The following is a 15,795-nucleotide window of genomic DNA, read 5'->3' as shown; positions in this document are numbered from 1 at the left end:
ATCTGCCTGGCAAATCATTGGCGATTAAATGATAATCTAAGTTGTTTGAAATGTCATACATCTCCACCGCAGCCTACCCACACCACTAGAGACTTTTAGGAATTAAGGAGCATGGGAACGTAAACGCCTACAATGTATTTAAACATGAATTAGCAAAAGCCAACAAATACGGAACAATTTTAATTTATGTATTAAAATACTCTAGAGGATACAGATTAACCTCCATTACTCAGAGTTTGTCACTGTCTCATCTCCTTTGGACAGCAAACACTGAGAAACAGACAGGAAGATGATTTACCTTCCCTTTAGCTTCTGTCTCGTCTGATGAAATGTCTGCTGTGCAGCTCCCCCGGCCATGCTCCTCCATGGGTCTGACAGCTCCTCATGCTTTGCAGGCACTGTTTTCTCTCACAGTTGAAACTCACGGTTGTCTGAAATCTTTGCTAAATGAGTTGAAGCCGAGCCTTGCTTTACTGACAGGCAGAGGCCCTGAGCTAAAAGGGCCAATATCTGAGAAAGGAGGAATCCCACAGAGTGAGCTTGCTGGGTCTGCTGTCCCGTGGCAAAGGGGAGAAGCTTTTAAAAGAGCCTTTGCATCATGGGTACTGCAGGGATGAGGTCCCCCGAAAGAATACATCACCTCCGAGGGGGAGCTGTGCAGGAGCCAAGTTGCAGCCTTGCAGCCCCTCCGTTGATGCAGTGTTGCTCTGCAAACTGTCCTGGTTCCTGCAGGAGGCTTCTGCTGACTTGCCGGGTCTCCACGGAAGATGCAGGAGAAACCCTCTGGGCCAGATACAAATCAAAATTAATTAGAAGTACGGCTAAAGAGAGAGGCACAGTCCATTGCAGATGCACCTAGTCACCTCCAGTCTTCGCCACCGCTTGGAACATTTCTTAGGCTTTATTGAACAAATGTCAGGATACTCCTCATTTGTTAAACAACTTTCCAATTGTGCCACTGCTTGGTTGTGTATATCTGCACGTATTTAGATAGATGAAAACACACGCACGCACACATCAATGTTTATTAACTCTCACTGAATACAGCAGCAAAGTCAGTCCCTAAAGGAAGGATGTGCCATAAAAATTTTCCATAACATTGTTAATAGAGCCTTCATGATTAAATTAGATTGCAAGTGACATATAAATTCAGTGACATAAGATATTTTTATCTTTCACAAATTTCCAGACTGACTGTGGATAGCTTAGTGTGATAACAAGGCAATCAGCTCTATAGCAATGCTCGTGGTCTTCCTTTCACGTTCATTGCTAGCTTTCAAATGAGTAACGTTATCCTGGTGTAATGCTGATGAGAAAGAACATCCAGCCTCCCTCTCCTTTGTCATTGAAGCAAGAAGAGTGTGTCCAGCTTGTGTGACATGCTTGGCACCAGTGATATTTTAATATTGTTAGCAGCAGGAAATACTTTCCTTGCCAGTAATGAGGTTCAGTGTCAGCTAAAGATGGTGCCCCACAGGAAGACTTTAGACAAAATTGCTATATTCCGATATGAAAAAGGCTAGAAATATGCTATTTTTGTGCAAGGTGTTTGTTCAAGTATGGAGTGATCCTGGCTAATGAAGAATGGACCTGCCAGTGCTACTTTTAGTTCCACCCGCTGGTTTCACTGCTATTTTTGTAGCTATGGCTGAAAGGGAAATTAGGATGGTGGTGTCTGTTCTTTTATAGAAATGGAAGAAGAATGGAAATATGAGTGTGTGTATAAAGATAAAAAAATAAAAAGAGCAAGAGCTTAAGAGAAAGTGAGCTTGCCTGTGTAGCTGCAGACGTGACATTCATCGAACCTTTCCTTGGAAAGGTTTTTCTTCTGCAAGGCCAGGTTTCTTGCCTGATTTAAGGGCTAGCAGTGTGCCAGGTGCAGTCTGTATTGCAGGAGAAGATCAGAGACTCTACTTGGAAGTTGTTACAGTTAAGAGAAACCATTAAATAATTTCCTTTATTGTTTTGGAGACATAATCCAATACTTCAGCCTCACACTAATGCTCCTCTGAAAATAGTGAGACTGAGAGGTATTCATCTTATAGATTGTCACTTGGGAGAGGGAAAAGACATTGATGAATCACATGCAGAATAATAGGACATAAAAAATAAACATGGAGTCAGGCAGAGCTCCTTGCTGCTGCTATGGCAAAGCAGCAGCACAGGTTTTCTTCATTAGCAGAAAAGAGAAGAGTATGTATACAAAGAGCACTTTACACAGCCAGAGAGATTAGTTGCTATGCCTTCTTTGCTTTCTATTTCAACAGTGATTTTTTTTCTCATCCTCGCTGGGAGGAACAAATGTTGGCTTCCAGAGTTTCACTGGGGAGATGAGGATTTTATTTCAAGCTCCATTTTATTTGATACTGCTTTGTCCTGATTTTATGAGTGAAATGTGGGTGTACGAAAAAGTGACAAGACAGGGAGACATGGGGTACATGGACTTTAGGAACTCCAAAATCAGAACCCGGTAAAACTTGACTTTAAAACTTACAGAAAGAATAAATGAAAACATGAAAACTTGCCCAATAGGTTGATGGTTGGCTTATTTTTTTTTTTTAGCGAGCCTCATGAGTTGGGGGTTGGTGGTGATTCAAATAAATACTTTGTAACAATCATTTAATTTCTTCTGTAAGGATGATCTTGTGCTTAAGACTAGAAACTAAGACCAGAAGCTGTAGGTTGAATTGCCTTCAAGAGTTTGAATACACTCTGGATCCTCTGATGATGTTAGTTACGCTCCTGATCTCAAAGGGACATCACTGAGAGCTACTTGCTGCTTCATCCTCTTGTAGCTGACCCTAAATTGCTCAACTGGGCACTTTGCAGTGACAGGAAGGAGCTTTTTCCCTCTTCAAACTAACCTAAAGGTTTGTTTTCACCATGCACAAGCCATTAGAGAAGTAATGATGGGGTTCGTTGGACCAGAGCTCCTGGCCCACGTGAACGGTTACTGCCTCTGTTGGCACCATGTTTGCCATTCACCAGAAATGTGGCTTGCCACATCATATCGAGGACAGTGCTCTGTGCTTGCATTAGTGGTGTGATGTGGGATGTGTCTGCCCATTGCAGGGCTTGTGTGAGGAAACTTAAGGGCAAGTAGACTTCCATAAATGATGTGCTTTTGCTGTGGAAGAAATGCCAGCCAGATGAGGAACTGAACAGAAAAAAAAAGTGAAAAAGTTCTTTATGGAGTAATATCTCTTGTCATCACATGATATGTGTGTAGAAAGAAAAAACAGTTTCAAAATTTTGCTTTTTTTTTTAATCTCTACCTTCTTTAAATTGCATGGATGAGTCATGCTTTAGAATTAAAAGAACAAGCCCCATTTAAAACCTTACTGCAGTCACTCACACAAGCCCTAAAACCAGCTAGAGACTGGGCTGAAAGATGTGGGAGAGCATCCAGGATGGAGGTTTGAATTCTGAGCCTTGTGTGGCATTTGCCGCCATTGCATGGCGAGAGCACAGCCAAATCATCTTCTACTGTACTTTCCAAACTTGGTTACCAACTTTGGCCTGATCCGGTGGGCAAAGACATTCAGCAACACCTTTATCCATTTTTGGTTGCTTATTAACCATATCAATCCATCAATACCCCATTTCTAATCGTGTAAATTGGGTGATTTTTTTTTAAAGTGGCAAAAAGGAGTTAGGTTTTCTTTTGCAACTTCAGTTAGGCTGAAGGCTCTTTCGCCTCTCTCTAATGGTGCTTGCCTTCACCCTGCTGTGCATGCTCTGGTCACCTACAGCCTCTCTTAGGATGCTTGTGGGGTGCCACCATCACAGCTGGCTGGCAGAAGATTGCCCTGGAAATGTGTGCTGAGGGCCTTCTGGCAAAGACTGGAAGGATGATCTTGTTTATCTTCTAGGGATTGTGCCCAGCTACACCATCCTCCCCAGGTCCTCATGGGTGCTAACATTTGCAAGAGCTGGGTGCACCCTTTTTGTGCAACACAGAGAGAGGTGGGGAGGTGGGGACACAGCGTGCTGCAGAGGGAAATCCCAGCTGAACCCAGCTCAAAGCTGTAGGGCTGAGAAGGTCCAGGAGCTCTGTTGCAGAAAGCGAAGGGCGGAAGGGTTTGAAGTGGTCATCAAGCATGTGCACGACGGAGATATTAGGTTAAAGCAAATTACATGTGTGGAGCTCAGCAGGGTTTCACCTTCTCACCATTTAGCACTGTCAGAAGAGAGGCAGTTCAGGGCAGGACCAAACACAGACTTTCACATGCCAAGAGAGCTGTATTGACAGCAACCGCAAAGCTCCAGGCTGGCGTGGGAGCAGAGCTGGGGCAGAGGACTGCATTTAAGGGATTGTGCCTTCTCTGGCTCGTTCTGAGGGTCTCTGTTTCAGGCACCATATAGCAGGCATTATATTTGCATATGATATCACTTCTGTAGAAGAAGCAGCCTATTCATGAGCAGTAGCATCTTCACATCAAATACAACTGCAGACATGGCTGACAAAACAACTATTTAATTGAAATAGAAATGACACTGGAAAATTCAAAGAGGGTGCAAAAAACTCCCAAGTAGTTATTACTCACTGGAAGCAAATCCTAGACATGTAAGGCACGGGGTGCATGCAAAGTGCTGGGAGAAACAGAATTTATGGGTAGACATACCTCTGCCCTCAAGGCACATGTCATTTCTTCAGATGATCCCCCAAACTCTCCTGAAATTAAATACATAGTTTGGGACAATACTTCTCTGATTCCTCCAGAGTATACAGCATGCTGCAAGGGACAAAACCCCCACTCCTGACAGTCTGACCCACAAAAATTTAGAGGCTGCTGCCTGCCCCTCCAGTGGGATTCCTGCAAACGCAGCCTGCCTCTGCAGTGGGTTCATAGGGTGATGTTCCCAACATTAACGCCACCGGGTGCGGTGCGTGACTGTGCCGCGGGCACTGTGCCCACACAGTGATGCTGTCTCTGCCTGATCTGTCGTTGCCCGGGCTCCTGCCTGTGCAGACCATTTCAGAGCTGGGTCTGAGAGGCTCCAGAGAGCGCCGGGAGGAAGCACAGCCATAGCGAAGTATTTCTGTCCTCGGTTCTGCTTATGCCAAATCAGTTCTTGCAGCTCCCTTCTGTAATTTCTTCCCACTTCTGTAGCAGCTGTCTGAGCTTTCAGCTGTTCTGCCACGAGCAAAGGTGCCAGCACCCTTTAAATCACTACAGAAAAGTAAGGGTGTATTCCCCATCCTGGAAGAAAGAAGAAAGGACAAAGTTTGGGGTTTGTCTGGTTTTTTTTTCCCTTGCAGAAGACAAGTGCTTGTCAGAGATAACTAGGAGGGGTCTGGAGGTTATTTGCAAATTAATTCGCCTCTGAAAGGAGAGGACTGCAAGCAATGCCACATAAGCCTGTAGTAGCCGCACCCCTGCAGCAAAGAGTTAATATTCCCTTTCCTCTCCAGGGGAACGTCAGGGGTTAATTCAGTAGCTGTGCATTTAATAGCTAAATTTAAAGGGGAAAAAATGACACCCTTCTCCCCTGCCTTGCTGGTTGTGGATGGTTTGCTCTGTCTCGTTGATCACATGCTCCCCGAGCCCCTGGTGCTGCAGAAGCCCCAGCTGCTGCTGCTGATGAGCCAGTGCTGCTCAGGATCTGTCCTGGCCCCTGCCTGTCAATGCCTTGCAGTCCTGACCTCCTCTTTAAAGGACGGAGGGCGCAGGATGAGTCCTTGAGCATATGGGTGGAAATTTGGGAGGCACCTATTCTCTCACCACTGTTTCCAGCTCTAACCATGTCTATTTGTTGTTGTCTTTTTTTCAGGGATTATGGATCTTCCAAGAGAAAATCAGGTAAGATACCATGCTTTCTATGTACTGCATGATTACAGAGAGGACCTTCACCCTCCTCCCCCCTGCCTTTTTAAACCTTCCTTTATCTTGTGTTGCATGAAATTGTGTAGCAATTTAACTTTTTATTGCTGAAGCCTGCTAGAGACAGGCATCAGTTTCTTTCCTTTGCACTGGAGAGGAGAAGAAACCCACCTTATATAGTATTGCAGTTAAAATGACTGCTCTCCTCTGACTGTATTTATACAACTCCTTCTCCAGTCTGAGAGGATAATTATATTAAATTTCTCCCTCTTCCATTTTTTTCTTAAGTCAATCTTTACCTGAGTAAACAGTCAAAGTGTAGCCTGAGAGTTGGGGTTCTTTTCCAGAGGGGAAGGGAATGCTTTTCTTCTGGTCTGAATTTTTTTTCTTTTTCTTTTTTTTTTTTTTTTTCCTTTCCAAAAGGCTCTGGTGAGGCTTCTGATGCAAAATGTTCTCAGTGCCTGTGTCTGGGTTTGGGCTGCATCAAAGGCTCTAACTCAGTGTTTTGTTTTTAAGATCCTGGATTCAAATGTCCTGTAAAACCCTGATTTGAAACTATATAAATCAAATTTTTCCCCTCCTCTTGTAGATCTTAGTGATTTTTACAGATGTGTTTTCAATAGGGACATGTAATTATGGGCCTCTGGGTTTGGCTGCTCTGAGCTGGATGTGTCAGGGCTTTCTCTTTTTTTTCTCTTTTTTTCTTTTTTTTTTTTTCCCTTTTATTTTTTTCCCCAAGCAGCATTGAGCACCTGCAACTCTCATTGACTTTGTTTGGAGTCTTGGGTGCTCCAAATTGCATTCAGGGCATCCAAAGAGAGGCCTTTCAAACCAATAGCAACGCCTGGAAAACTCTGGCCTGTGTGCAGGGGAGGGGAGGCTTTTTTTCTTCTTGCTTTTTAAGATGATGAAGAAACACTGCAATGGCTTAGTCTCTGGGAAGGAAGGGAGGATGAATGTAACATACTGGACTCTAATGAATGTCACTGCCTAGATTGATTTGTTGGTTAATTATGAGAGCTTTTAAGCTGCAGTCCTGTAATAAGCTAAGTGATGCACTAAAGCGAAGCTGTTGCTTGACCCTGATGTCCTGTGCATCAAATGGCTGTTGCCTTTACAGGCCAATACTTTTGGTACCCTTTCCCTGAGGTGGGTTGTGGTAATGAAGAGGCAAGCATCGTACAAGGTGCTGGCCCGACACGATAAACTAGGGCACGCTTCATCTTCCTAATCTACACAGCTTCTGTCTGGGTTGTGCTTCTAGGACCTCCTAAATGTAGTATTAAGTGAAGTGTTTGTTCACAATGGCCCGTGAATTAAATTGGCAGCAGCACTTTCTCTAGAGGGACTGACCATAAAGGTCCAAGTGACTCGGTAGAAGGCAGAGCTGAGTGTGGGAACTCCTGGCTCTGTGCCACATCCTGAGCACTGGGGGCTTTTGGGCCATGTAAAGACCTTTGAAAAACGTTGCTGAAGTCTCTGGGGCAACCTGATTTAGCACTGACCTAGAACAGCATTAGGAAACCAGGAGAGCTTTGGGCTCAGTGCACCAGTTGACATGCACAGGAGTTGCAATACTCTTGCAAGAGATGTGAGGAATTGCTTTGGGAGTGTGAGGAAACTGCTGCTCCTCCATTCCTGTGGCTCTGGGGGGAAGTTGGAGCTGATCTGCCATGACATTGTGGGGAGAGGGATTAAGTTGAGTCAGTGCAGCTGAGATGCCATTTGTGGATGCTGCCCTACTGGGCTCTTCGTTGGCCTCCTGCCCTGAGAATCACAAGTGACATGCTCATCCATCCCTGCAAGGGATGGATGCTCAGGTCTGGCTCTCTCCCTTGGCTGTCCCACCTCCACATGCTGCCGGGTCTCCTTTTGGGACTGTTTCCTCTTCTCTGCTTCTTGGTGCTTGGCTGTTTGCACAGCTAGGGCTTGGAAACAGTGGGGTTTAGAGATGCTTTTTCTCCACTTACCCTGTACAAAGAGGAATGTGAAGCAGCTCTCTGACCAAAGTGAGCTGCATAAAGGGACTCTGTTCTCATCTATCTTGCCTGATGTTAGAGCAGCAGAGGAATGCTTCCTTCTGTTTGGAGCTGGATATTGTGGGAGTGTGCACACAACGAGTGAAGGAATATGCCAAGGGAGTTGGTAGTTACAGCCTCTAACAAAGACCAGCTTTATGGTACTTGAACAAGTGGTAGCGTAAATAAGCACAGATTTCCAGGGTGTGCTGTGAGAGTCTTCTGAGATAACAAATAGCTTTGAAACGTAGCTTCCTCTGTAGGTGCAGACACTATTCTGCCTTTAAACAAGAGGCAAATAGGCACTTTTAAATGCAAGCACTTCCCAACAAATCAGACCTGTGAACACGTCTTCTGTCTTGACCAAAGATGTGCTGGGAGGAGGCTTTTGGGTGTGAGCACGGCTGTCCCACGCTGTCCGGCAGGAATCCCACAGCTGCCATGTCTCAGGCATGTGTAGGCATGACACGAGTGTGGCCGATCACAGAAACATTTGGGGAATGCCTCTGACAGTGTCACCTCTACCCTGACCTCTGCCTTGCCAGAGTGCATGTCTAGCTAGTCCTGTGCTTGCCCCTTAGAGCAGGGAGAAATTGGGTAAGTTCAGAGTTTAAGAGGAGTTATGGAAACATTTATTGCTGCACCTGATACTGGCTGTAAATATTTGAGACCTTCTGAACCAAATGCAGTAGCATGGCATGTCCTTAGCTAAACAGAGGAGTCTTGCGCTGATCTGGGGCATCTCTGCATGCTAGCCCTGAGCCAGGCTTCCTCTTGTGCAATGTGCTATATAAACACATAGCCCTCTACTTGGATATTATCTAATTATAAATGCTTTAACCTACAGTCAGCTCAGAGACCTGGAGCTTCACTGAGGCTCTGCGTAGGCATGGGCATTTGCTGTGGCCTGAACTGCCACATGTGCTCTTACCTTGGATTTGTGGGGCTTTGCTTGACATGCTGCGGAGCTGCTTCAGAAAGCTGCTTTCATATTTCCAGGCAATTGAATTGTTGCTCTATGACCATCTGTCAGTGCTGAAGAGACCTCAGTACAACTGTAAGGAGTGGTTACCATGGGCATATTCTGTACACTCGCAACAAATGGTCTCATCTAGGTCTCTCCAAAGACCCTCTGTAGCAAAAAGGGAAGGAATTACTTTTCAGACTCCAATTTGTCAATCGCATTAACCAAGTGAACAGCAACTCATCACTCGAAATAGGCATTACTTCTATGCAAGCATCCATTGTGTGGTTTTTCTCTCCTCAAATCAAAATAATGGCAGAATTGCTGCAAGTCTAGTAACGGGTATTTGCATGGTACATTACAAACCACAAATTAGGTTAATCCACTCTGCAAACCCTACTAGCTACCATCTGTGCATGGTGAACTAATTAACCCTTGAGACATCTGCTAATCCTGATGCGGCTTGTAAAAAGAGTTGGAGTATGTTTCTCCCGAAGATGTGACCCACACACACACACACACACACACACACACCCCCCTTGGTGGCTAGAGCAAGTTTCAGACTCCTGGAGTAAGATGATCTTGCCCTCTTCCCTTGCTGAGAATCTTTCTTGGCTGGTTTCATGCTAAACTTGTTGTGAGATCCCCAGTCATGAAGCTGAAGCAAGCACCTGGGATCTGGTGTTTGGTGGCAATAGGGAGTTGGTGTGGGCTTCACAGCTTTTCCACAGTGAGTCTCAGTGCTCCTCAATTACTGAGAGGGTTCTTCTTGCTGATAGTGGGGTCGGGTTCTTCTTGCTGATAGTGGGGTCGGACCCGGCAGAAGAGATGCTGCTTCACCTTTGCTTTCAAAGCTAAAGCATGGATCTCTGCCACCTGCCTTGTAGGTGGCCAAGTCCTTGTGCTTACTGCTTTCAGTGTGCACTAGCAGGAGCACTGCTGGCCACCCCCTTCTAAAATCATGACAAAAAAACCCGCTGCTTGCTCACTCCCACTGCTCTGACTGCCTTGCTTGCTGCTGGGGACACAGCTGGCTTCAAGCTGCTGCTCAGTGGCTTTCTCTGGCACCTTGTTGCTATGTGGTAGGATGCTCCCCAAGCAAGGGGGAATAAACTTCAAAAAAAAAGTTTATGGTTCCATCAGTACTGCAGTGTCTCCTTTCTCTAGCTGATCAGATCCTGCCTGCATCAAGCTGGCTGTACTTTGGCTGAGTGTGCCAGCTGAAGTCTATTTAAATAGCCCCTGTAATTGAGCACTTAGAATATTAACTTAACAATTTGGTCCAAGCCAGTGTTGCCTCAGTGAGGATGCTGATGAGGCTTGGCTTCCTCAGCAGAGGGAACTATCCTTCAGCTTGGTTCCCACATCCAATTTTTGGACTAGCAGAATATGGCAGCACCCAGACAACAATCTCGGCTTCCTTTCCCTTCTGTAATCTAAAACTAGGAAGGATGTATCCGCTGGCAAGTAAATAAAAACTTCAGAGTCCATGGGAAGCTACTTCTCAAACTTTTTATAGAAACATCTGTAATGCTTTTTCCCCTCAATGGGGAAATTAAGTAGAGTTGAGAGAGTTGCAACAATGATGGAAGTGGGGCCTCCAAGTGAAAAACAAGCAGATCATTGTAACAACACCGAGGGCCTTCATGGCTGATCACTGTGGGATTGCTGCCTTGGGCTTACGGGTGGAGCTGACAGCAAAAGTTGTTTCTCTAGCCTAATTCTTCATTACTAGGGAAACCCTCTTCCTTGCTCTCATGCTGAGGATGCACGCTCTGTCAGTTTCAGGGAGATGCTTTAATTGCTGTTTCTTTGAGTTATTTGGGATAGTTTTTTCTGCTTCCTTTGTAATTATGAAGGGAAATGGCTTTCTCTGTCTTTACAGCTGAGCTATGCTCATCACTTCAGAGCTTAACCTTTCTGGTCCCGTCACACTACACGTGTCTAGCCTGCACTTACAGCTCCGTGGCATGTCTCACTTTTTTTTTTATTTTTATAAATGAGCTTTATTTTCTTAACTTCAGTTTGAACTGCCTCCTTTGAGGCGATATGGAGAAAATGAATGGTGTGTGCTAGCCTTTCTGTGCTTAATCATTCAACGGGGTCACAAATGTGTGAGCCATTAGCGGGACTAGCAAGGCTGCGTGGCTGGAGCTGTCTCTACCTGTTGCAGGACTGAGATACCAACCCTAGGGACAAAGCTTTGTTGGTGCAACTGAATGTGGAGCTCTCTGCCAGCTCTGTAGCTCAGCAGCAAGCACTTAGCTACACGTGTGTACAGGGAGAGGAGGGAACATACAGCCTCCAGCCCTGGCAGATATTTTATGATATTTGTGGGAGATGGCTGCAGTGGAAGGAAAAGGAAGGACCTCTCCAAGAGAGGCACGGTGCTGCCTTTCCTTTGCCTTAAGGTTGTTGCAGTATTTATGGGATGTTATCTGGAGTGGTGGATGCCCTTTTAATATTAGAAGGGCTGTGGACGCAACTGCAAGTGTGCTGTGGGCATGCCTTAACTTACTTAGTTAACTGTTAGATCTGTCTCAATTTTCCCCTCTCAGCCAGAGGAAGCCTGAACTTTTTAAATGGGTTATCAAAGGGGCCAAATCTAAGAGTGTTACTAAAGATGTTGAAAAAACCAATTAACTAACATGGTGAATCCCAGCATGAGGCAATGCATCTTCTGTCAAGGTGGTGACTGCAGCAGATGTCTTGGGGCTACCTGTGTTAAGCATGTGAGTAATGAAGCAGGCAGTTGGTTATTGCTTAATGAATCTGAGCCCAGGTGATAGCAACAAAGCTAGAATGTGTTTTTTAACTCAAATGTTAGTTTGAGTCATTCTGCTTTCATGTTTGTCTCTGAAGTCTGCCTCCCTATACTCCATCCGAAAGGAAAGCTTCAGTTTGGAAGGTTAATTTTTTTTTTTTAAGGTGGTGAATGGGGATCTAAGTTTGTCCAAGCCCATGGCAAGGTCCCAGGAACATCTTAAACCACGTAGCTTGGGATTGGTGTCTTAATCCTTGTAAGAAATCTGTGGTACGACATGATCCCTGCAGACTGAGGCACATGCTCTTGTTTGTGTCCTGATGAATCACATGTGCGTGCTGTGTTCCTTGCATTGTTTTCTACAATTAGTGCAGGAACAGCAATGCTGGACTGGCTCCTTGGTGTCATTTGGCCTGTTGATGAGGATGGCTGGACGAGGTAGTTTGCCAGCCGCTATTTTGTAACTTCACAAGCATGTACTGACAGGATTGCTCTTGATCAGAAATCAGGATCTGTTCCCCCATCATACGATTAACCTTCTTGGCTGTATGTACTAATTACTGCATGGAATTTAAAAACAGCAGATTCTGGCAGAACATTCTGGTTCTCACATAGCTTTTTTTCTTTCTTTTTTTTTTTTTTTTTTTTTTTTTTGACAGGAGGATAAAGGATTTAGTAATAAAAGAAGGATAGAGTAGGCAGAAGCATAGCAACCGAGGACCAAACAAACCTTAGCATATAATTACTGGGGACGTACATTTTGGGCCTGGTTCTGGAAGGAGTTAGTAGTTAATGATCTCGATGTGCGTCCTCAGATCAGTCCTTGATGATGGAGCTTCCTCTTCTCATGATGGAGAATTATTCTTCCTCAACTAGTGAATTTGCTAACCTCTAACTTCTGTTCAGTTTATCGGCTTTTGCCTGATGCAGTAATTCCCAAAACAGCTCACTTTCTTTCCTGATTTTTTTTTTTAACAAGCCTGTAAGTATCTTTTGGGTTTTTTTAACAAGTTCTTCATATAACTGAAGGAACATCTACTCTGTGTTTTTTTTTTTTCCAAAGCAGGGCTATTGGTCTGTGCTCAGGTGTGCTGGCACAGAGTGGGATTTGAATAAGAGCTTCAGCTCAGTCAGGCAGACTTCATCTCCTTGCAGCATCTCTGTGTGTGTGTCCTAATTCTGCATCTTCAGTGAAGATGTGAATCTGTCCACTCCAATCCCACACTCCAAATCCAGCTTGTGGTACTCTGGCAGGAGGAAACTGATCTCACACTTCTCCTTGTACACCATATTTTTAAAGTCGCTGTTTAAACTGAAATGCTTTGGACTTCTGCCTGAAGCTACTGAAGAGAAGAGCAGATAGGAGACTTTATTCTGCACTGCTTCAGTTTTCTGCTGACAAGACATGTGACCCGTTAGATGTATAGGATCGCCGTCTTCTGGGTGGCTGATATGCTGAGGTGGGAGGAAGATGGGATAAGAGGGGAAGAGCTTGTGTGTTATGTGGGTTTTTTATTTTGCTCCTTGGCTTTTAAACTGAAATGTAGGGACAGGGTACAGGATTACGGAAAGGAATGTGTTTGTGCTCTTTGCAGTTCCCGGTTCAGCATCGATGCTGCGCAGAGCCCCATGTCAGGGAGAGAGGGCAGGGAAGGACTGCAAGTATGAGGTGTGGCTCGAGCACAGCCATGGCAGAACAGTGTGCACCCTTGCGAATGCCTCGGAGAGCCTTCAGCTGAGTGCCGAGAAAGCACTTGGTACCTTAGGGGATGTAAAGGCATTTCTCATGGTTTTAAGGAGTTCTCTATTCTCCATCTGCTCCTGTTCTGCCTTCCTCCTCTGTCTGTCGGTGGCAGATGGTATTAAAACTGCCTGTGTGGGTTTTTCCTCTCCTGCACAGAGAGAACTGCGTGGTATCAGATTTTGATTTTTGGCATGTTAGATAAGGCAGGTGAGAAATGCACTTGGGAACTGGAGTGGAGAGTGGTGATCCTCAGCTGTTGCAGGAATCTGTACGTAGCACAGACGTGTCTGGCTGGCTGAGAGGAGCAGACCTCTTACCTGAGTGCTTTAGATAACTTAGTCTCAGGCTGGTGAGCACCTGAAACTTGATCTTTCTTGTGAGAAGGAAACCTGGATGGCAGAGTGTGTGTCCTTAGGCTATTGAGAGCACTCACCCCTAAAATAGCGCTCCCTAAGTGCCTCCAGCTTTGTGCATGCTTTTATACCTGTCGCATTCTGGCTCGCCTGTGTCTGGGCTGTGTGACAGGCAAAATCCTCACCAGTCTGCTCTGGATGGAGTGGCTCATCTAACCAGAGATGGCTAGAAGCATTACTTATAACTCCTGCTGAACACCTTGCAACGTATGCATCGATTGGCCAGCTCAGTCTGCTGCCAGTTAAAACAGGCTGTCTGGACATGCCGATGCTGCAGTACGTTTTCTGTGCTTGGCAGCGTGACTTCTTTGCAGTTGGGATTTGACTCTTGCTTGGTGGGGTTTTTTTGGTTTGTGGTTTTTTTTTCGTTTGTTTGGTTTTTGAGCCATGCATAAATCCTAGTGTGCATACGTACCTGTGACTTTCCAAGTGCAATGGCTGGGGCTTCTGTGCCCTCCTCCTCAGCAGTGTTGGAGGCTGTTATTTTCCTCTGAGGGGTGATGCTCTCAGTTTGTACAGCTGTAAACGTGGATTAGTGTTCAGATATTCTAGGCACTTCCCAGCAAAACTGGGAACTGCTACAAAACTGTATGTGCAGGGGCCATACCACAGTGATCATGTGGGAAGCAGTCCTTGCTTGCCATGTGGAAAGAGTTAATATGAGCTATGGCTGCCAGAGCAAAAACTAAACAATCCTGGATACTTCTGGGTCTGTGAATGGGATTAGGATGGGCTTTTGCAGAAGTAAACAGAGTAGAAAATTGGGACTAAGTTTTCTTTACGTTTGTACTTTTGGAAAGGATGAAGGACTATATGAGGCTGTGGAAGTGCAGCTGGTGAGCGTGTCACTGTGCAGATTGTCAGGCACGCGATCCTCTTGCCCCGCTGCTCCGTTCTGACTTGAGAAAGGGCGCTCTGGTTGTGGATTTGTCCCATGCAGGAGTGAGTTACCCAGATTATGAATTTCTGAGGCATGCTCGAGTCACGTGAAAGCCAGATGTGAACATTTTCCAAGCAGTGTGTGTGGATCTAGCTTACGCCAGGCAGCTCTGCTTACGTGGCAAGTGGAAGTGGTCTGAGATTGGTCTGCAGCGTTGTGCTGGGGAGGCGAGGAGCCCCTGCAGCTCCCGGAGCAGCCACCTCTGCTGGGGAGAGGAAGGTGCTTGCTGGGCTTGTCACTGCAGCTCAGCACATCTGCCCCCATCCCCTGCACAAATGCAGCGCCTCTTCCCGAGTACAAGCCCTGCACAGGCTGTTTGTGATGGGGCTGAACTCGGTGAATAGGACTAAAATTAAAGGCCTTATTTAATGCTTGTTGCCAATCCTCTTACTCATGCACTTTAGCTGGATTTGCATGTTTGATAATCTACTAGTCAAATATTTTTTCCAAGATGTAGCCCTTTTAAGATACTGCCTCCTGAACAGATGGCATGGGGAGTGGAGGTGATATTCTGCTTCAAGTATACAGAAGAGGAGATATCTGCAGGGATGAGAGGTTTACTTTAAAATGCAGGCTCCTAGTGGGGAAAAAAATGGAATACATCTCTATTCCTTCAAGGACTATGTTAGAACACTTGCTTTAAACATGATGCATCAGCATCCCACAGACATAAGAGCAAGGAAAGCTTATTTAAGCTGCTCTGGTAAGGGACAGGGTGGCCGCTGCTTGCCCAGCAATCACAGCAGCAAATCTGTCGTTGTGGTACCTAGGATGTGTAAAGGCTGACCAGGCCCATTCTGTGTCAGGCACTGGGCACAAATGTTGGTTTTGTTTAGGTCCCTCTGGAGCCTGGAGGGAGAAACATCAATGGCGCAGTTCAACAGGGTGCCTTGAGCCGTAGTGTTTGAAATAAATCAAAACACTTGCAACCTTTCTGTGCTATCCTCCCATTTCTCTGGCTATCTGTTGTTCTCTGCCTAAGTGAATGAGTTAATTGTGTGAGCCAGGAATGTGTGAAAATGGTTCCAATTCAGATCAAGGCTCATCTGCATTTTTCATCTTTCCGAGCTGTTTTACAGCTATATTGCAGAGCTACATGTAGACTCTGTATCAGAGTAATTCTCTGA

At 45.4% G+C, this 15,795-nt stretch overlaps 1 protein-coding gene across 1 annotated transcript in view; it reads left to right on the top strand.

Annotated features, from left to right (window-relative positions):
- Positions 1–15,795, top strand: part of SH3PXD2A (SH3 and PX domains 2A) — a 217,169-nt gene that overhangs the window by 120,444 nt on the left and 80,930 nt on the right. Inside the window, exon 6 of the mRNA XM_009277841.2 lies at positions 5,776–5,804. Coding sequence (XP_009276116.2) covers positions 5,776–5,804 — 29 coding nt within the window. The remainder of the gene's footprint in view (positions 1–5,775; positions 5,805–15,795) is intronic.

Source organism: Aptenodytes forsteri, unplaced genomic scaffold (assembly GCF_000699145.1).
Source record: "Aptenodytes forsteri isolate BGI_AS27 unplaced genomic scaffold, ASM69914v1 Scaffold15, whole genome shotgun sequence".
NCBI classification, from domain to species: Eukaryota; Metazoa; Chordata; class Aves; order Sphenisciformes; family Spheniscidae; genus Aptenodytes; species Aptenodytes forsteri.
Note: the sequence above shows the minus strand (reverse complement) of the source record. Positions and strands in the feature narration are given on the sequence as shown.